This window comes from Mauremys reevesii, linkage group 1 (genome assembly GCF_016161935.1).
Source record: "Mauremys reevesii isolate NIE-2019 linkage group 1, ASM1616193v1, whole genome shotgun sequence".
NCBI classification, from domain to species: Eukaryota; Metazoa; Chordata; order Testudines; family Geoemydidae; genus Mauremys; species Mauremys reevesii.
Window position 1 is genome coordinate 145,857,625 of NC_052623.1, and position 22,411 is coordinate 145,880,035.

At 41.7% G+C, this 22,411-nt stretch overlaps 1 protein-coding gene across 7 annotated transcripts in view; it reads right to left on the reverse strand.

The window, feature by feature from the left end:
* KLHL15 (kelch like family member 15) overlaps window positions 1–22,411 on the reverse strand; it is a 44,076-nt gene that overhangs the window by 16,647 nt on the left and 5,018 nt on the right. For all 7 annotated transcript variants that reach the window (XR_005592190.1, XM_039518402.1, XM_039518401.1 and 4 more), the window contains one exon: window positions 17,162–17,873. Coding sequence is in view for 6 of the 7 variants with exons in the window: in XM_039518402.1 (XP_039374336.1) it covers window positions 17,162–17,866 (705 nt within the window). In the remaining variant the exon portion in view is untranslated. The remainder of the gene's footprint in view (window positions 1–17,161; window positions 17,874–22,411) is intronic.

A 22,411-nucleotide genomic window follows, 5' to 3' on the forward strand; every position in this document is an offset into this window, starting at 1 on the left:
AGGTCAGTTGGCTCAAGTGCCACTAACCCTGGGCTTACACTGCAGTGTAGATAATACCCTTAATGATTTTTCCAAGATCACACAGCAAGTCTGTGACAAAGGCAGAAATGAATCCAGATCTCCTGATTCCAGGTTCTGGTCTTTAACTATCTGACATTCATGCTCCTTACTATCTTTTATTGAAAGCGCAGCACAACGCTGTCAACGTGTGGAATTGTTCTTCTTGCCAAAAGAACTGATGTAATGCAGGGGATCAAACTGGATGGCCCATGAGGTTTTTTGTGATTCTGTCTGACTACATAAGGAGATAGAATCAATCTCTTGCAACCACAACGGTCAATCTAAGGGGCTTTGGACAAGTCACTTCACCTCACTTTCCCCATTTGCAAAATGGGAATATTTGCCGTATTCACAGGAGTCCTCTGAGGATTAGTCAATGTTTGTACAGGGTTTTGAACAGAAAAGAATTACAGCATTTTGTCACTGTTAAGCACTATCATGGTTGTTGCCAAGTGTCCCAGCTTGAGGCCAATGCACATTGTAATACCATCTCCTCCCCATTCCTTTCCTTAAAACTTATGGAGTTCTGGACACCTTCCAAATAAATAACATTTAGAACATACATAATTCATAACAATAAGCCAAAAGTTGTGATTTCCCACCCTCTCAATTTTTCTTTAATTTTCCTCTCGAACCCCAATCTTTGTTTCATCTGTCTTGCCACCTTTTTTCTGCCTCCCTTATGTTTATTTTAATCTTTCCAGCCTTTTATTTTCTCCCTGAGAATAATTTTTATTACTGTTAATTAGTTATATTACAGGAGCACCTAGATGCCTCAATGGAGATCAGGGCCCCATTGTGCTAGTTCCTGTAGAAACACACAGTAAAAGTCTCTGCCTTGAAAAGCTTACAGTCTAAATAAGTGAGGGAGGAGGAGAATAGAAACTAAGGCACAATAAGGTGAAGTGACTTGCCCACAGTCAAACAGGATGTCAGCAGCACAGTCAGAAGTAGATCCCTGGTCTCCTGAATCCAAATCCACTGAATGCTGCTGCCTCCCCACTCTTATTTTAAAAAGGAATTTTTTTTCCTTTTAAAGACAGAGTGGCATCACCATTTTTGTCTCTACCCCTTTCTCCTCAGTAATCTTATCTCATTTCCTCACTCTTAGGCCTTGTCCACACTACCAAGTTTTGTCACCAAAAAAACTGCCTTTTGTCTACCAAACAGTGCATGCGTATATGCTGCAATGCAACTTTTGTCGGGAAAGATGCCCAGTTTTGATGACTAAATACATCCACCTCAACGAGAGACTTAGGTCTTTTTCCACTACGTTTTACTCGACAAAATGCCAGTGTAAACACTGCACTTGATTTAATTGCTTTAATTGGCCTCCAGGAGGTGTCCCACAATGCCCATCCCCATCATGACCGCTCTGGTCAGCAGTCTAAACTGCACTGCCCTTGCAGCCAGGTAAACAACCATCCGTCCCTCCACCTTAGAAGTCCCGGGAATTTCTGAAATTCCATTTCTTGCTGGCTCAGCATGGAGAGGTCTCACCACATCTTCCCAGGTGACCGTGGTGGGTTATCGCACCAAATGCTGTCCCACTTGGACCATTGTAGAGCTGTTGGATCTGATCAGTATATGGGGAGAGGAGACTGCAGTCTGAGCTGCGCTTGAGCAGTATGAATTGGGATACCTACAGGCACATTTCTCTAGGCTTTTGTGAAAAGGGCTGTGATCGGGACTCACTGCAGTGCAGAATGAAGATAAAGGAGCTGAGGCAGGCATATCATAAGGTGAGGGATGCAAACTGTGCTCCAGTGCTTCGCCTAAGACCTGCCAATTCTATAAGGAGCTGGATGCTATCCTCAGTGGTGACCCCACCTCCATCGCCAAGAGCCCTGTGGATACTTCAGAGGGAACAGAGGCAGCGGAAATAGGACCTAACCCAGCAGACAAAGTTATTGATGAAGAGGTGGAGTTAGATGAGGATGTGCAGCTCTTGGCGAGGTCACCCGGTGGGGCAAGCAGCCAGGAACTGTTCTTCACTCCAGAGGTATCTAGTCAGTCTCAGCAGTCGCTCTCTGGGGAGCAAGAAGTAGGAGATGAAACACCTGGTAAGTGGCTGTAGCTTGGGTAGTGCGGGGGTGGCTTCAGGGCATAGAAATGTGGGAGGCTGGCTTTGTTTCTGTGAGGTGGACAGAAGCCACAAGCATGGAGTAGATGTACCCTCATTACTCTGCTTACCCTTAGCAGTGAGAGGTCTGCTAGAATGACTCCCACCTGTGGAAAAGTGCAGGAGAACTTTAGAATTTTTTCCATAGAAGGCTGCACCACGACCCTTGCAGAGAGTAAGTGCTCTTTTCCCCATGTGGAGTGCCCTGCCCCTCCCACAACACTCACTATGCTTTGGCTGTTCGTGGAGATGTGTGCCTGACTAGGGTCAGTGAGAAAGTGACTGCAATGTTGCAAAAGGTATATTTAACTAAAATGTTATAATACTGAATGTGAATTTAATAATCCCGCTTCTGTGCATTGTCACCTGTGCTTCACCAGATGTGGCCTTCAGGATCATCCCATGCACCCCTGCTGAGCACCTCTTCCAGATAAGAAAGCACCCAAGATGCAGCAAAAAAAAAAACCCAAAAAACAAAAAAACAAAAAAAAAACCATGGTCCGGGAGGTACTGCAGTGCTCCAATGAAGAAAATAGGGAACATAAGGAGTGCTGGGTGGGAAGCCGAACGGCAAGACAGAAAAGAGAATCAAGCATTTGTTAAGGACACAACTGAGAGGATGATTAAAGTAATAGAAGAGCAAATGCAGATGCTGCAGTCCTTAATAGTGCTACAGACTGACCAGATCTGTGCTCGCCCTCCCCTGCAGCACATTCAGAACACTTTTCCATGCTCCCCCACAAACTCCGCCCACACATTCCTTTCCACTTTCTGGGACTTCTCGTTTCCCCTTCACTCCACCCCCTTGGACAACTTTCACAATGATAGCTGGACCTACCCACAGTTGTGAAAGTCAGTCCTTCCCTGGCTCCTCCTTTCCCAGCAGGCATCTGTGTGTCTGTGTGTGCTGTTTCTTGTTTAATAAAAGCAAAGTCTTTTAATGGTAAATCACCTTTATTTTTTTTTCTACAAACTGAGATTGCAGGCACTACCAGTACATACACAGGCATTGTAATCATTGTCTTACAGGAATACAAGACTCAAAATGACACCATTGCATCCTAGGAAATCTAACACCAGTGACAGAGATATACACTACTGGTACTCATTACCAAAGTGCTGCCTCAAAGCCTCCCTGATTCGAACTGCCCCCCGTCTGGGCTCCTCTGACAGCCCTGGTATCTGGCTGCTCAAAATCAGCGGCTAAGGATCTGCCTCAGCACTGCACCCCTGAGCAAACCTTTCACCCTTAGCTTCAGGGATTATGCAACGTACAATACACAGCTACAACTACTGGAATATTATCCTCATTGAGGTCTAGCCTGCCATAAAGGCATCATCAGCATGCCTTTAATCTGCCAAAGGCATATTGAACTGTCATCCAGCACTTACTCAGCCTGTTGTTGAACCACTCCTTACTGCTCTCCAGGTGTACTGTGTAAAGTTTCATGAGCCACTGCTGTAAGGGGTACACCAGATCTCTGAGGATCAGGATGAGCATTTTTAAACATCCCCTCCGGTAATCTTCTGGTTTGAAAAGGAAGTCCCCGCTTGCAGCTTTCTGTACAGGCCGGTGTTCGTAAAGATGCGGTCGTAGTGCACCTTCCCAAACCACTCCACGCTGATGCCAGTGAAACATCCTCGGTGATCCACAAGCACCTGCAACACCATGGAGAAGTATCCCTTCCTATTCATGTACTCTGTTATAAGGTGGTCTGGGGCCAAACTTGGAACGTGTGCACCATCTATCACCTCTCCGCAGTTAGAGAGCCCCATTTCTGCAAAGCCATCCACTATTTCATGCATATTTCCCAGAGTCACAGTCCTTCGTAGCAGGATGCCACTTATTGCCTTGCACATTTGCATTAAGGCAGCCCCAACAGTCGACTTCCACACTCCAAATTGATTCGTGACCGACAGGTTGCAGTCTGGAGTCACCAGCATCCACACAGTGATTGCCACACGTGTCTCTACTGAGAAGGCAGCTCTCATTCTGGTGTCCTTGCACCACAGGTCTGGGGCAAGCTCCACACCCAGTTCCAGGAAGGTGGCTTTCCACATCCGAAAGTTCTGTAGCTACCGCTCTTCATCCCACACCTGCATGATGATACGATCCCACCATTCAATGCTTGTTTCCCAAGCTCAAAAACAACAGTCTACCCTATGCAGCAGCTCTGTGAATGCCAAAAGCAATCTAAGTTGCTCCTATCCATGTCACTCAGAATGTCGGGCGCCTGCAAGTCTTCTTCAGTTAGGAACTTGACGATTAACTGCATTGCCACCCACGATGTCTTCATGACAGTTAACAGAGCATAGGAGAGCAGTGCAGGGTCTATCCCTTCTCACAAAGATGCCGGGGTACACAGCAGAGAATGGCCGCTGCAGAAATTCTACTAAAGAAAGCCGGAAGCCCATGGAGTGCTGGGACACAAATCAATGCATCACATTTAGCCAGGACCCAAGAGCTGCATTCCCACAACGCCTAGTGACAGAAGGTGTCGAGCTGGACTATGGGATAGGTGCCCACAGTGCAATGCTCACACTGTTGACGATGGTGCCCCCAATGTGTACGCAATCTGCCAACAGAGGAGCAAGTGTGAATATGAAATTCCGATTTTTATTATGTCACCTTCTGGGTGTCAACATCGCTTTTGTCGACAAAAATTGGTAGTGTAGACATGGCCTCAGCCATCATTCCCTTCTTTGTTGCTTGTTTCTCTTTCTTCCAATACTCCGCCGTCATATCTTTAGTTCTCTCATGCCCCTATTTTCTGTGGCTGTCCAAGCCACTCTGCCCTGAATGCCTAAGATGACAGGGACAGGAGAGCTGAAGAAAGGCAAAGAAGGAAAAAGGGGCTATTAAATTAAGTGAGTTTTTTCTAAGGTGCTCTTCTGGACAAAAATATTTTAAAATAAGCAACTTGCTAAAAAACACTTAAATTGAAGCATCTAGTTCACAGGAATGCTAGGCCCTGGAATTACTGTTAGTATTTACATCTGCAAAGCTGGCCAAGTATCTTTGTAAAGAAAGGAAGATTTCATTAGGTTATTTTCTAAACCATGGTAAAGTCTCTAGTTATACAAATAGATAAAATAGCATATATGTCAACACAAACTATAAACTGGGACATTTGGGGAGAAAACACAGGGACACATTTTTTAATTCTATCAAAATACATTGGACTGGGAAAGGTTCTCTTGAAGGCATAGACTGGGTTAAATGATTAGTGTTCTGCCTGTAACATGGGACTGAGACTTAAATAGAAGATGTTGGAGAGCAGATATGCATGAGAATTGACACAGTTGCTTTGACGTTATAGCTTCCATAGTCATCCCATTTTAGGGTACTACCACCAAATAAATCATAATTTTCCTTGCCATGAAATTTCAGTGTCTAGTTGACATAATCCTTTGAAACACTGTATATGTTACTCATACATTAGTTAATACAACAGAAGAATATTTTCATTCATAGTTGTAATATTCCTAACAGTGACCTATTAAGCTTTTTAAAAATCCATTCTAAGGATATTAATCTCCTGTATGTATAAATATTGGATATTAATATTTGCACATAATACACAGAAAAATCAACATCTATACTGAGCTGAATGACATCCTGCTTACTCTAAGAACATTTCTCATTGTCAACTAAGTTTCCCGCAACTAGTCTGTTTTATCAGTTACAATCTTAGAAACGCACTAATTGAATATCTCCGCTTTATCTAAGAGAAATCAGTAATGAGATGCTTAAGTTTGTACTTCCAGATTGCCTGTTTCATGTCCACCCCAGGTCAGTGGTGAGCTGCCATCTAACAACTGTTTGGTCATCTGTGTAATGAGATGATGGGTGGATTCATTTCAGCTCCTATAGGTGCACACCAAAAAATAATCACCATTGTTTGTACTATTTGCCTTCTTTTTAGCATAGAAGCCATGGTTTAATTGTTACAGAACTACCTTTCTCATACTAAAAGGTGGTTCCTCCAGGACAGGGTCTAGCCACATTGGCAGGTTAGAATGGGAAAACGCGCCACACCCGTTCCGTTGGGAAAGAAAAGACTGTCAAGCCAGAGTTCTTCAAAAGCATTAGAAAAAACTTAAAAAAAAATGCATATAGTGACAACAAATTAATTTCAGACAACTGTACTGTTGTGTAATGTATAATAAGGAGCCCCATGTATGAGATTATGTTGGTTGGTCAAAGCTTCAAGAGAAAACTGTGCAAGCTGTATTTTCCCCCTCCACATAAGAGTTTCCTTTCTTTTGTTTCGAGGGGTGTTTCGTTAGATCCATTGATGCTTTCTGGATGTTCTGATAGAACAGTGGCCGTTTTTTTCATGTATGCATAGGAAAAATATTGTCCTAATCAGGGTGGATAAAAATCAATGATAAAAAAAAAAGAAAGATTTTTTTGATAAAAAGCTTTTTGAGGAAAAAACCTATCTAAAGATAGATTATAGCTCAAAGATATCTCATCATGGAATAGGGATTATAAATTCTAATTCTATAGTATGAGACAATATATTCATGTAATGTTTAAGAAAAGGTTTGTAAATAAATTCCAATAGTTCATGGATTAGGGACCCAATCTTATGGGGTTCCACAGGCTTTAGTATAGATTATTCAGGTTAAACTTTCTATGTACCCAATGGGACTCAGTGCTCAATCTAGAAGATACCATCAGAGATGCTTATTTTTGCAGTTCTCAAACTGTGGATTTGTGTCTCCAGAGGTAACATGCTTGTTAACAGCAAATATGTTTTTAAATAAATAAATAAATAATATATAGAGGTGAGAAATAACAGACCTCAACTCTATTGTCCCTCTGCAAATTAGTGTATATATACAGAGTCAATCCCTTACCTCTCTCTAAAAGTGCAAAGTTTCAAAAAGTTCAATGAATAGAAGATTGTTAGGGGTGGAACAGATCTGGACAAGAAGTCTAGAGATAAATGTGAGAAGGGAGGGACATATGCTTGTTTTGTTAAAATATTATAGGTTTGTTGTAGAAGAAAAAAATCCAGAATACATAATAATGTTTTAGTTAAAGAAAACAATTTAAATGTCTGTCTGGTGATGTTCTCCTCCTAATACAGCATGGCAAGAAAATCCTCCAAACAGTAATGATTAACCTGTTGAATTGGAGACAGTTCACCTCCCAGTGATTTCATAAATATCAGCTTCAATTACCTTTGGTAAATGAAATAACCAAACATTCATTTTCTGATATAGCTGTAAAACTAATCTGAAAAGTTTTCAAAATAAATCACTGTTTAAAAATGTATAGCGCGTACCTTCTAAAACTGAAACCTACATCTATCTGTGAATTATGAAGAATACGTATTAAGATTATATCAACCAACAAGAATGCACTTTTATGTAGAAAACCATGATTAAATCGAGTCTTCCTGACTCGTGATTTAAATAAAATTTCAATCAATTTGATTTAAATCAAATCCACCCTGGTCCTAAGCCATTAAATATAGCAATGTAAATTTATGTTTATTTACACATAAAAGATTGCAACCTATTTTTTACAGATGTCAACCTTGCCATAATTAGCTGAACCTTTGTCACTTGCATACTGGATTATTCACTGTGATCTAGTTGGTGCTACAGACAACTAAAACTCCAGCTGATAGGTAAGCATGCCACTGTATTGTCTAACAGTGAAAAGAAGATGTTAGAGTTGTATTCTGGAAATTTACATTAGTTTCTAGATGCAGTTCATGGAGTTGGTTTCCATGAAAAACTATAAAGCGATTTATTATGCTGTCATGAACACCTTGGAGATGGCCTCTTTCCTTGTATTTTATTATGGCAGGTGTTTATCAACTGACAATGTAAAATATAAAGAGGACATATCTACAATATGCAGAACACATACCATGAAAATCTTTATAGACCACAACCACCACCAGCAGTTACACCTATAAATGTATTTGAAGACATGTAAACTCTGGGGCACAGGTGTAAGGTGCTCTCTGAGGGCCACATGATACTCAAACGTATGTCCCTAAAAGAGTTTGATTGGGGGGAAGAGCAATTTCAGTGGTGAGCCCTCAAATCAAGTATTTACTTTCCCTGGGTCTGACAAAGCCCCATTCTGCTGACTTATATATATAAGGGTATATATAAGGCTTGAAAAAGCCCTGGCTAGTATGCTTTAGTTGGGGTTGGTCCTGCTTTGAGCAGGGGGTTGGACTAGATGACTTCCTGAGGTCTCTTCCAACTCTAATCTTCTATGATTCTATGTTTACATAGCAGCTAGACACCCACGGCTGGCCTGTGCCAGCCAATTCGAGATTTGAGACTTTCATTGCTGTGTAGACTTTCAGGCTTGGGCTGGAGCCTAAGCTCTGGGAGCCTCCCACTTTGCAGGATCCGAGAGCCTGGGCTCCAGCCTGAGCCCAGAAGTCTACACAGCAACGAAACAGCCCTTCAATCTGAGCCCCACAAGCCCAAGTCGGCTGGCATTAGCCAGCTGCAGGTTTTTCTCTGGTGTGTAGATATACCCATAGAGCACACTGCAAACCTTATCAGTTGGTAATCAATGGGACAACTCGTAATTAAAGTTAGGTTTATACATAAGTGCTTTGCAATATCAAGACCAGACTGCTCAGCAACTTGTAGAATCTGACCCTTAGTCTTCAATATTAGTGGGGTAGAAATGCATTAATATAATGTGGTTTTACAGTATTGTTGTAGCAATGTTAGTCCCAGGATATTAGAGCGACAAGGTAGGTGAGGTAATATCTTTTATTGGACATCCTGAAAGAAATCTTTCCTGAACCCATTCTTTTGGCTTTCAAATAATTCCCCCCAACCTTGCCAAGCTCATCATCAAAAGCAAGTTCCCCACATACCAGGACACACCAACTCAAAACAGCATCAGACCCTACCATAACAGATGTAAAACACGAACACATATCTACACTGCTATGATATTCAATAACTCTCATAACATATCTTTCAAGATCCATGGGTCCTACACATACTTATCAACCTATGGTATACCTTATCCAGTGCACTAAATGCCCCAATAACAACCAAACAATTATTACACTCTTGAACTCACACAGAAAAATAATAAAAGACAAAAAAACACATCCTATCACCCGTGGGTGAGCACTTTTCACAAAGCATTCACTCCATATCTGTCCTCACAGTTCTCATCTTCAAAGAAAACCTGCACACCTTCAAAAGAAGAGCCTGAGAGCTTAAATTCATAACTTCGTTAGGGTTTGTCCACACTAGCTTCAGTATAACTTAAGTTGCTCAGGGTTGGGGAAACGCCACCCCCGGCCCCCGAGTGACATAAGTTACACTGACCTAAGCGCCAGTGTGGACTATGCTATGTTGGTGGGAGAAGCTCTCCTGCCAATATATCTACCACCTCTTGGGGAGACTGAGTAATTATGTCAATGAGAGAGCTGTCTCCCACTGGCATAGAGCATCTGCACTAGCAGTGCTACAGCTGCAACGCTGTAGCGATTCTAGTGTAGACTAGCCCTTAGATACTAAGGGTATGTCTTTGCTAGCGATGTTAAAGCACTGCTGTGTGGCTGTGTAACTGCAGCGCCAGCACTGGGAGTTAAAAAAACAACAAACCACCCCCCACAAGGGGAGTAGTTACCAGCACTGGGTGCACTGTCTATACTGCCACTTTACAGCGCTGAAACTTGCAGTGCGCAGGGGGGTGTTTTTTCACCCCCCTGAGTGAGAAAGATTCAGCGCTGTAAAGTGGCAGTGTAGACAAGGCCTAAGGCTTTGTCTACAATGGCAAGCGAAAGACAAAACTTTTGTGGTTCAGGGGTTAAAAAAACCACACATCCCTGAAAGACAAAAGTTTTGCCAGCGACAAGCGCCAGCGTGAACAGCACTTTGTCAGCAGGAGCCCTCTCCTGACAAGTGGTCCCCGCCATGGCGCCCGCCTAGTGCTCACCAGGGGAGAGAAGCTGCGGCTCCGTGCCTGCTGGGGACAGAGAACTCCGGGGCTGCAGGCACCAGTGTTCTCTGTCCCTGGCAGGCGTGGGGCTGCGGCTTCTCTCTGGCTTCTCCAGGACTGCAGGTTGGGGGCACCGGTGTTCTCTGTCCCCGGCAGGCGCGAGGCTGCGGCTTCTCTTCGGCTTCTCCAGGGCTGCAGGTGCCGGTGTTCTCTGTCCCTGGCAGGCGCGGGACTCTGGCTTCTCTCCGGCTTCGCAGCCCCACACCTGCCGGGGACAGAGAACTCTGGGGCTGCAGGTGCCGGTGTTCTCTGTCCCTGGCAGGTGCGGGGCCCGCCTAGTGCCCAGCAGGGGAGAGAAGCCGCAGCCCCGCGCCTGCTGGGGACAGGGTACTCTGGGGCTGCAGGCACCGGTGTTCTCTGTCCTTGCACCTTCTCTCCGGCTTCTCTCTGCACTGCCCAGAACGGCCGCCCACAAAACAAAAATGCTCCGACTCTGCAGAATGGACGGAATACCACCCTGTAGCATGTGCTGCCCCAGACACGTGCTTGCTTCACTGGTGCCCGGAGACAGCCCTGTATGTGAGTGTTCTTCCTGCACTGATACTGCTGTTTTCTTGTGCTTTGCAATTTAATTTTTTTTTTAACATTTTGCCCCAAAATGAGTGGTTCAAATAAAAGACAATGTACATATTATTTCAACTCAGAGTGGGAAGAATGCTATTGTTTTATTGAAAATAAAGGGAAATGTGTTTGCTTATTGTGCGGGGGTGCTCTTACAGTGCCGAAAAAACAATGTTGAACGCCATTTCCACACTGATCACGGCTCTTTTGACATTAGCCATCCACTTAAATCTGGAGTTGAGAAAGAAGAAAATTAATCAACTCAAATTAAACCTATCTGCTAACCAATCTGTTTTCACTAGACAAGTGGTAAAGTCTAAAAGTGCTACTATTGCTTCCTTTAAAATTGCTCATCTGCTTGCAAAGAAGAAAAAACCCTTTCAAGATGGTGAATTGTTGAAGGAAGCATTTTTGACTGGTGCTGATTGCCTGTTTCAAGGATTTACTAACAAGGATGAGATTTTGTCAGCAATACAAGACTTGCAGTTATCAGACAACAAGGTTATGAGGAGGATACATGCAATTTCAAGCGACATGCAAACTCAGCTAAAGGATGACTTGGAAATGTGACTGGTTTTCACTGCAATTTGATGAGTCGACAGATATATTGGATACAGCGCAGCTGGTAGTTATGAGGATGGTATTTATTTAGTGACTTCACCGTAAAAGAGTTATTAAAAGTATTGCCTATGAAAGGGCGAACAAAGAGCGAGGACATCTATAATTTATTCAAATCATACGCAACATCAATTAGTATGCCACTACACAAGCTGTCTGCGATCACCACTGATGGGGCACCAGCAATGATGGGCAGAAGAATGAATCCTTTCCAAACTTTATGTCTTATCATTGCATTATCCACCAAGAAGGCTCTGTGCATCAAAGTTCTTTCTTTTCAACACATCATGAATGTTGTTATTAAAATAATTAACTCTATTCGAGCAAAACCTTTGCAACGCCAACTTTTTAAGGCCCTGTTGGAAGATGTTGATAATAAACAATCTGTTCTTATCTTGCACAAAGAAGTACGATGGCTAAGCAAAGGTAAAGTTCTTGCATGTTTTTTAAGCCTAATTGAAGAGATCAAAGAATTTCTGAAGTCCACAAATCAGAACTTCGAGCAACTAGAAGACTCCAGCTGGTTAATGGACTTGGCTTTTCTTGCCAACATCACTGACAAATTGAACATTTTAAATCTTGAGCTGCAGGGAAAAGACAAACATGTGGCTCAAATGATAGGTTCTGTAAAATCATTCAAAGCAAAACTGATCTTGTGGATGTCACATATGAAGACGAAGTCTCTCATACCATTTTCTTCATACTTGGGAAATGTATGTGACAGTGATTTTAACCCATCACCATTTGTTATCCACATTCAAACACTTCCGGAATAATTTGAAAAGAGATTTCAACAGTTCACCATCATTGAGCCTGTAGTTGCCTTTCTTGTGAATCCTTTTACTTACCAAATAGAGGTAACAGAAATGGCTACATCAATTACGAGTATCATTCAAGTAAGAACAGAAAAAGTGGAACTGGAGATTTTGGACCTTCAAAATGATATTGTTCTAAAATCCTGCGCAACAGATGAAAACTTTTGGAATCTGGTTGATCGAAAAAAGTTTCCTGCCTTAAAAAAAATGTAGCATACAAAATAAAATCTTATTTTGGTTCCACTTATCTATGCGAAGTTCTGTTTTCAACAATGATCATCATAAAATCAAAATACAGATCTCGGCTTACAGATGCCCAGCTTGACAATTGCTTACAAATGGGAATATCATCCTACTCTCCCAACTACAAAAAATTGGCTGAAGAAATGCAGTGCCAAAAATCACATTGACTTTATTAGAAAAACCACGTGAATTAATGATATCTATTTTCCATTACGTGCTCATCAGCACGTATGATTAACTTGTGTTTAACTTTTTTTGTATTGGTTTGTTTATTGAAATACAGATACAAGTAACAATACAAAGAATATTTTTAATTAACCATAACTGGCTATCTATGTTAAAGTAAGAATAATAAATATATTTGGACCAGCAGTTCAACGTTTTACTTTTTTAAAAATAACTAAGATGAAAACTGTTTATGATATTTATTTTGTAAAAACTCCTTCATTTTTCTTACAGGTAGATAAAAAAGAGCAAATTCACATGGTAAGGCGAAAGAGTAATTGCCAAATAATTTAATACATACCTTTTACATGTAAAATTACCTTTTTTATCTTATGGATTCATATATTATGTAATATTAAATATGATGTTTTTCGTATTATTTAAATAGAAAATAAGCCTTGAAAAATTGGTGGCGCCTGCCACACTCTTCTGAACACATGAATGTGCTACTGGCCACAAAAAGGTTGAGGACCACTGCCTGAGGACAATGCTAATGCAGATCGTTGGGGGTGGAAGTTTTTTTGTCAGCAGGAGAGCATGCCTTTTAGCGGCACGGCTGTAGCTGTTGCTAAAAGCTGCATAGTGTAGACTGATAGCCTAAAAATCATGGACTTAATAAAGGACACTGGATTTATGGCTCCTTACAACAATCTATAACCCACTAACCCTCCTTTAGGCTACAATTGCAGAGGTGTTAACTGCCCACTTCACCTTGAATGGTCTTTTATAATCTGTTTAGCATAAGGAGTTAACAGTCTGTTCTACCTTGTATTTAGCTTAGTGGTTTGAGCATTGGCCTGCTAAACCCAGGGTTGTGAGTTCAATCCTTGAGGAGGCCACTTAGGGATCTGGGGCAAAAATTGGTCCTGCTAGTGAATGCAGGGGGCTGGACTCGATGACCTTTCGAGGTCCCTTCCAGTTCTAGGAGATTGGTATATCTCCAATTATTACTTTATTACTAGACCTGATGAAGAGCTCTGGGTAAGATCCAAAACTTGTCATTTGATCCAATAAAAGGTATTACCTCACCCACCTTGTCTCTTTAATCTAAGGCAACATTTAAGTCATTATTAAAAAACTGTATTTGAGTTATACACCGCTACCTTGATATAATGCTACCCGAAATAACACAAATTTGGATATAGCCGGTAAAGCAGTGCTCCCGGCGGGGGGGGGGGAGGGGAGAGGGGCGGGGCTCCGCACTCCTCTGGATCAAAGGAAGTTCAATATAACACCGTTTCACCTATAACGTGGTAAGATTTTTTTGGCTCCCAAGGACAGCATTATATTGAGGTAGAGGTGTATTTATTCTATATATGCCTACAGGTTAGTATAGGCACATAATGTAAATTAAGTAAACTATACAATTATTACAATCTGTTCAGAAGAAAACAAAATGAAAGTGTAGCAAACATCTCATGTAATTAGCTGCTTCTTATACTTCAAAAAAATTCTGATAAATTTAGGCATTAGTGCTTAAATATACATTTACACACAGAAAGGGCCAAATTCTGCAAACCTCTGTTCACCCATGTACCTCCACTAAAGTTTTGGAACTACTTAAGTGAGATAATCCAACTCAGAACAGGTCTACTCGATAAATACTGTGTTTACCAGATACCAAGACCAAAGTTGAACTACAAAGCAAATTACATACCCCCCCACCCCCCCCAAAAAACATTTAAATATATTAATCCAAGGAGAATATGGCAAAAAACAACGAAACTCAAAGTTATGACGGAATGTACAAAATTCATGTCATGGTGAAGAACAAAAACCCTCATATCAGCTTAATTAGAGGATTCTTGTTTTGCATACCTGTGCTTTCACTAACTTGTGTCCCTCGGCTACACTGAGATGCTTTTTTGGGGGGGTAATTTTCTATTATTGATAAATATTTGCTCTTTCAGAAGCTTGATATGTTTTTTACACTATTAATTTAGCAATTGACGGATCCTCTTCTGATCTTTGAGGCTATATATATCTCATTTGATCAGTGAAGCACTTTTGGGATCCAAGGAATTACAAGTAAATTATAGACAAACAACAAAATTGTTAGCAAATGTCAATGGGACTACATGTAGCATGCAAAATCAAGCGTGTGTGTAAGTCTTTGCAGGATCAGGACTCTTACTCCCAATTTCTCAGTATTTGCTACAGGTGCTGATGCACAAGACAAAAAACCCACTGCAAGTGTTAGTTTTCAATTGCAGGTTAAAAAAAAAAAATCTACATTTTATTTGTAAATTGAAAAAATCCAATATGGAAAGGAACACCAAGTTGTTGTTTCAAAGTTTGTTTTCAGAACTGTACATACTTTGTGCAGACAACGAAAGTTTAAATATTATTGAAGACCCATTCTGTACTATACATTTTTATACAGCAATACAAAAGAATATTGACTTTAACTGCGTAAAAAGTACAGATTAAGAAAAAATTTTTTACTGTTATGGAGTAGAATAATAGGTATTTTGAAATTAAAATCTGGCTGTAAGAACAGTGTTTATTCTATACCGGCTGATAAGTGGTGTCTGATTTGAAAGAACTTGCTCGTTGCTGCTAATTTACCCAAAATTTTATTTCCTGAGCATGCGCAACTGTGTTTATAGTGAAATAGAAATGAACAGAGCAAAGTGGCAGCAGGAACAGATATCACTCATTATATCAAATTCTACTCAATTCATTGAAATTGCACTTGTGTAACCAAGAACAGAATAAGAGCCCAAGAATATCAGTTAACTGCTGAAACAGGAGCTCTCTAAGTATTTTTTCTGCCCAATCAAAGCAATGACTTTTTAAATATTCTCTCAGTAAATGAGTAAATTTTTTTTTTTTTAAAGTTATACTGGTCCAGATCTACTGTCAATCTCTCCAGCTCCACTGAAGTTTGTGGAGTTATGCTGACATACAAGAGAGGAGGATCAGACACTTGCATGCATGCATACAATCTCGAAGATATTCTCCTACGAGAAGTGCCTTAGTGACTCTGGAGCCTAAATACCATTGCCTTTCAATGAGACTTAGGAACTTCTGAAAATTTCACCTTACCATTTTAACATAAACCAAATGTTGAGTAACAGGTATACAGTTTTCTTCTTTTATAATATTCATTTATAGCACCCATCACCAAAGTATCTAGTGACCTCAATTGAAGTGTAGGTTTTTTAAAAACATGTACACAATATCTATCTAAAAGTAAATGTCAGTGAAAATTGATTTTGATTATGCTGATGCCCAGTTACAATAATATACCGTATATACTCGTTCATAAGCTGAATTCTTTTAGTAAAAAAAGGAAGCACCAGAGAAGGGGGTCAGCTTATGAAGGGGTATAGAGAGGGAGAGGTGGGACACAGCCCCTCCCCCCAACAGAAGGAGGAAGGAGAGGCAGCACAGCCAGCAGAGACAGAAGGGAAGAGGCAGGGCCAGAGTCTCTCCGCTTCTGGCCACACTGCTCTCCCCCCAGCCTCGGAAGCAGCTGCAGCTTCGGGGCTGGCAGGCTGCAGCCGTGCTACTCAGCCCTGCCCCACAGAGCAGGCTGTGGCTGCGCTGCCCAGCCTGCCGGAGCACACTGAGGCCGTGCCACCTGGCCCAGCCTGCTGGAACATGCTGTGGCCGTGCCGCCCGGACTGGCCCGCCGGAGCAGGCTGCGGCCACGCTGCCCAGCCTGCCAGAGCAGCTCCAGCCAGGCCAGAGACATCCTCCCCTGGCTCTCCCCAGATAAGGTGGGAAGGGATGAGATGGGGAGAGTGTGGGGGTCCCAGACTGGGGTCATGTGGGGGGTGGTCCCAGGAGTTACTCCCCTGACCCCCAGCTTCTCTCTCTCAAAAAATTTCCCCACCAGTTGCTGTCCTGGCCCGTCAGGGTAAGCAGCTGGCGCACCGGGACACTTTGTTTACTTAGGTTTACAGCCGTGCCTTTGGACGCTTGAGGTAAACAAACCATCTTGGCCTGCCAGCGGCTTATCCTGATGGCCCGGGAGCCAAAGTTTGCTGACCCCTGAATTATAGGGTCGGCTTATGAACGAGTCATAAAAAATTTCCATTTTTACTTATCCATATTGGGTGGGTCAGCTTATAAATGAACCAGCTTATGATCAAGTATATATGGTAGGCCCTATCCACTTTGGGCCTCTCAAGAATTTTCCAAAAAAAAATTAAAAAAAAAAAATCAAGCAGCGAGATGTGGACAGCAATAAGAATGACTGCAATAAACTGAACTTCATATGGATGAACTTACTTAAAATGTCCTCATAAGAAATCATTTACAAACAAACACGGTAAACCTACCAGTTCTCCAGTTATAAAACATGCTATTTTCTAAAAGTAGAAGACATTACTTTCAGATATTAGATCCTCTATATATATTATTTGCCAGAAAGAAAAAAAAGTATCAATGCTCTGTCTTTTTTTCCCCCTCCTAACAGGTTTGGGAATCTTACCTATTTAACGGCATGCTGCCCTAGCTAAATGATGAATCCTGCCTATTGCTTTCAAATGCACCAACCTTCTCAAAAACACTGGATGGTGTCATCAAACAAAACCTGATGTTCTGAATGATGGTGTCGGTATGTCTCCAGCGTCTTCTATCATGCCGCAGCCAAGCCTGAACAGCCTCGTACAGCTCTATCTCTGGAAACCTGCTCAGATGATCATTATCCAAATAAGACATAAGCTTTTCAAAGCTCAGATAGGACAAGAAGTCAGGTCTGGACATGAGTGGCACAAAATTCTCTAGCAGAAAGGAGTCCAACTTTTCCCTGACTCCATCGATGTTTACACCAAAATCATCTAATAGTCTCATAATTTCTGCACAGTTTTCTAAGCAGATTTTTGCTAAAAGAAAAGAGCAGCAGAACTTCACCACCTCTATAAGCTGAACATACATGGCAGCCTGCAGAATCTCATGAACAGTGTTCATGCTCAGTTCAATGTTTCCATAGTACATGAATTGGAGGACGTGGCTGAAGCCTGTGGCAGTCAGACCTTTCAAATGGATTTTATCTTGATCTCGCTCCCTCATGTCGGCTGTGAACATAATCCTGAAGTAATCACTCTGGGTGGCAAGCAGGGCTTTATGGGCCTGAAACTGGTGGTCTTCAATGACAAGAGTGACGTCAAGAAGCAATCCCTCCTCATACAGTGCTCTGAAACCAGCAGAGACACTGGTATCATGGATGGCGGAGCTAAACCCTTCCACGTCCCCTGCCATGAATCACCTGAAAAAAAGGAATCAAAGCAGAAAGTGTTAGTTCTAAGAGTTTACAGAATACAAGCTTTTCCAGACCAGATGAACCTTAACATTAATGTCAATTTGTTAAATGTCAATGAAAATAAATTATCTACAAAAAAACGCTTCGGTGGGCCACCCTTTGCAGAAAACATCCATTTTTAAATCACTTGTTTTACAGCCTTGAAAATCAATTTAACCAACAAAAATGCAGCTAGAACAAGTTTCTAGATATCAAGTGTAAGATGATACATTTATTTCAAATTTCTGGTGCTAAAAGCAGATTAATGTGCAAATGAGATAATACTATTTATATTCTATTAATTTTACATCACTCTATGGCAAGATAATTATGTAATGCCTCCAAAAGCTAGTCACATTGCACGTTTCTTTCCATAGTGATCCCCATAAGAACATATCACTGGAGAGCACAAAACAAACACTTAAGATATTAAAGGCATCTGAAAGGAAGAGAAACTTCTTCATCTTAAAAAAATAAGACTCCATAGGCCTTTACAAAGCAATAATTTGTAAAGGCTTGTTATAGTAGAAGGTGAAAGTATTTCAATTCTCTCATGGAAACAAAGCATTTTGATCAAGTGACTTAGTCTCTATCTTCCCCCACTGTAAAATGGAGATAATTATTTTTTATCTACTTCTTAGTGCTATTTGTGAGGCCTAACTAGATAACAAGTCTGAAGAAGTGGAAAATATACATGGGAGTGCAAAATATTAAGGCCATCAGAAGCACAGTTGAGATTAAAACTCAGCAAATACTTCCGTACGTGTTGGGGGGTTGTTAAGGCTCAACTGCATATTAAGCACTCGATGTTTCTCAGATGGAAGGCATTACATATGTGCTAAATATTTAATGGCAAAACATACATGGAAGTAGGAAATTGAAAAGTAAGAGTATGATGGGACACCAACTTTTAGGGATTTGGGAAGACACCTAGTCAGGAAAAAAAAATCCTTATTCAATATCTAGGACTTACTTAAATGGGAAAGAGTTTCAGCCTTAACACTGAAATTTCTGGCTTTTTCCAGTTTAAGACAAGCCATTAACTTTGAGGTGTGAATGTTTTTATATTAATTTAATAAAATTGCCCTTAACTCTGAATTTCCTGCAACAGTCATTACATTAAATTAGTTTTCTGTATTTAATTTAAAAACTAAATGGGTTGTTGGCACAAAGTATTTAAAACTGAAATATATTACAGTGGTGATAAATTTAAGAAATCACTAATTTTCGAAAAATCATTTCTATAAAACTTAAAAATTACCAAACTGATTATATTTAAATATTATGAAGACAAAAATGGCTCATACCTGGTATGCCAAGTGTCACAGGTTTAAGACAGTGGTCATAATTAGGGCCCTACTAAATTCATGGCCGTGAAAAATGCATCATGGACCATGAAATCTGGTCTCCCCTGTGAAATCTGACCATTGTAGGATAGCCTCTTTTGGGTCAGTACCCCACCCCTTCCAGTTACACCACCAGGAAATTTAAGATTTTTTAAATCCTTTCTTGGTGAAATTTACCAAATGGATTGTAAATTTGATAGGGCTCTAGTCATAATGTTGTCCCCACTCTCAGCCTCACATCTTGACAACTGTCATTTTAACTGAAAATTACTAGAGAGGATTCTGTATGCAGCTCATTCCCCCCATTCCTTAACTGATAGCACAGAAAGGAAAAAAATGCAGCCTACCTCAAGTTCAAATGATGAGTGGGCAAAAACATTAGTGCTATTCCCACATTGTTGGATCCTGCTGGCAATCTTCAGGCACAGCAGTACTGATCACAGAAGTGTGCTCTACATGAAATACAGGTTAATCCCTGAACCCTACTAAAATTTCCATCAACAGGGGTAGCCGGAGTAGAGTGAAAATGACAATTATTTCAGTAAGTTTCCTTCCACATTCATGATGGGGACAGGCTACATTCAGGGGCAGTGGAGGAAAAGGTATGATCCCCCCAATGTCAATCTACAGAGAGAAGAGAAACTGTCCATCATCACCCCAACACCTATAACTGTGAGACATTATACCTCTGCCTCTGTTGCTCCTGCATATAGCATGTCTCCACCAGCAGAATGAAAACAACTGAAGTCATGTTATTTTCCCTCCTCTGCTGCTGCTCCTAAGGAAAACTACTCTGACAAGCAGCTGAGAATGAGCACTATTGGGCGTGGGAAAGGGGGAGAAAGAACCATGCCCCAAACTCCTCATCCCCAGCATCACCAATACTTCAAAAGGAAAGGAGCAGAAAACAGAAACAGAAGTCCTCTCCCCAATGAGGGAAAAGGATTTCCCTAGCAAAAATTAAGGAAAGTTCCACTGGATGGTCAATGGCAGCACATATTTGTCTCGTAACAACCTAATCCGGGGCAAGCAAACTATGTCCCACGAGCCTAACCGTTTTCAGTCGGCCTGCGAGCTCCCACTGGGGAGCAGGATCTGGGGCTTGCCCAGCTCCAGGGTGCCGGGTTGGGGGCTGCACCATGCCACTCGGCCCCACTTCGGCGCTCTATCATGGTTGGGGGCCGCTCCATGCATAGGAGCCAGAAAAGGGACGCCACTGCTTCCGGGAGCCACTTGAGGTAAGCGTTGCTCGGAGACTGCACTCCTGAGCCTCTCCCCACGCCCCAACCCTCTACCCCAGCCCTGATCCTCCGCCCGCTCTCCAAACCCCTCGATCCCAGCACGGAGCACCCTCCTGCACCCCAAACCTCTCATCCCCAGCCCCACCCCAGAGCCCACACCCCCAACCAGAGCCCTCACCCCCTCCCACACCCCAACCCCAATTTTGTGAGCATTCATGACCCGCCATACAATTTCTATTTTCCGATATGGCCCTCAGGCCAAAAAGTTTGCCCACCCCTGACCTAATCTCTCACTCTGTGGACAAAGTACGAGACACGACAAAGAATCCCTGAGGAAGGGTCTTTTTCAAACCACCCTCTGGCCAAAGGAACAGTGTTAGTAGGCTCTACGGCTACATCAGGCTCACCCTCCATGGTTTAATACATAGGTATCATGATGTAGGGTATCTGGAGTTAGAAAAGGAAAGAAATGGGTAACAACAGGGTGCCTTGAAAGACTGCTTCATAATGCTCTAAAGAAAGTTGGAAGACAATTAAACAAGAAGGGTGAAAATGCACAGGAAGAGATTGGCAGAAAGAGGAGGGACAAAAAATGCACCATGTTCAAAGGAGCATTTGCTGATTTGCACTGCTGCTCTTCAGACAGAGAGATTCAGAAAAAAGAAGAGGGAAACATGCTCCTTACATTTTAGCATACTGATTACATTCAAGATTTTCATCCATCCATCCCACTGTGATTGTTAAATAGTTAAATAACTGAAAGCACTTGGAAATAAATTACCCCCCCCCTTAAAATTCTGAGTTTACTCTATTTGAAGAGTAGGATGCCTGAAGGTGAGGTGGAAAACATCCTCACAATACATAAAAAATAACCCTGTCTTCAAAGAGTAACGGCTAAAATTCCACTGACATCTTTGGGTCTCCAAAACATCTGCCATCCTGTGAAAATGAGAGGGTTCATTTCCATTTCTAGCCTAAGACTCAATAAAGTTAATGCAAGCTGCCAAACACTTTATTATTACCTAATGTTTCAAAAAGAGTTTAACATTACAAGTGCTGCTTTTAAAAGAAAAAAAAAGTAGAGCATTTAACAAAGACAGATGAAGGATTATTTTTAGTAAATCTTCATTTACCTATCCCAAAATACTTTGCCTTCTGCGTGTCAGATACTATTAAACTCACTTGTCAAGTTTGTAACCAGATTTTGAAGAAATGTGGGAGAAAAGATATTGAAGGAGACTCCTCCATCTTAACACAATATAAAGAATCCTCAGAGCCTCTCTAGTCTCACACAATTTGTATTGAGTGGAAAGAAAAAAAATAAAAGCTATGCATCTCCTACCCCATTAAATACATATCTTGCCACATAACAGAAGTCAGCGGCACTGCTGTGGATACCCACATGGCCCCACAGTATACCAACATTTTTATGGCTGACTTAGAACAACGCTCCCTCAGCTCTTGTCCCCTAACACGCCTACTCTACTTGTGCTACATTGATGACATCATCATCTGAACCCATGGAAAAGAAGCCCTTGAGGAATTCCATCATGATTTCTACAATTTCCATCCCACCATCAACCTCAGCCTGGATCAGTCCACACAAAGAGATCCACTTCCTAGACACTATAGTGCTAATAAGCAATGGTCACAAACACCACCCTATACCAGAAACCTACTGACTGCTATCCTTACCCTACATGCCTCAAGCTTTCATCCAGACCACATCACACGATCCATTGTCTACAGCCAAGCTCTAAGATATAACCGCATTTGCTCCAATCCCTCAGACAGAGGCAAGCACCTACAAGATATCTATCAAGCATTCTTAAAATTACAATACCCACCTGCTGAAGTGAAGAAACAAACAGTTTGACAGAGCCAGAAGAATACCCAGAAGTCACCTACTCCAGGACAG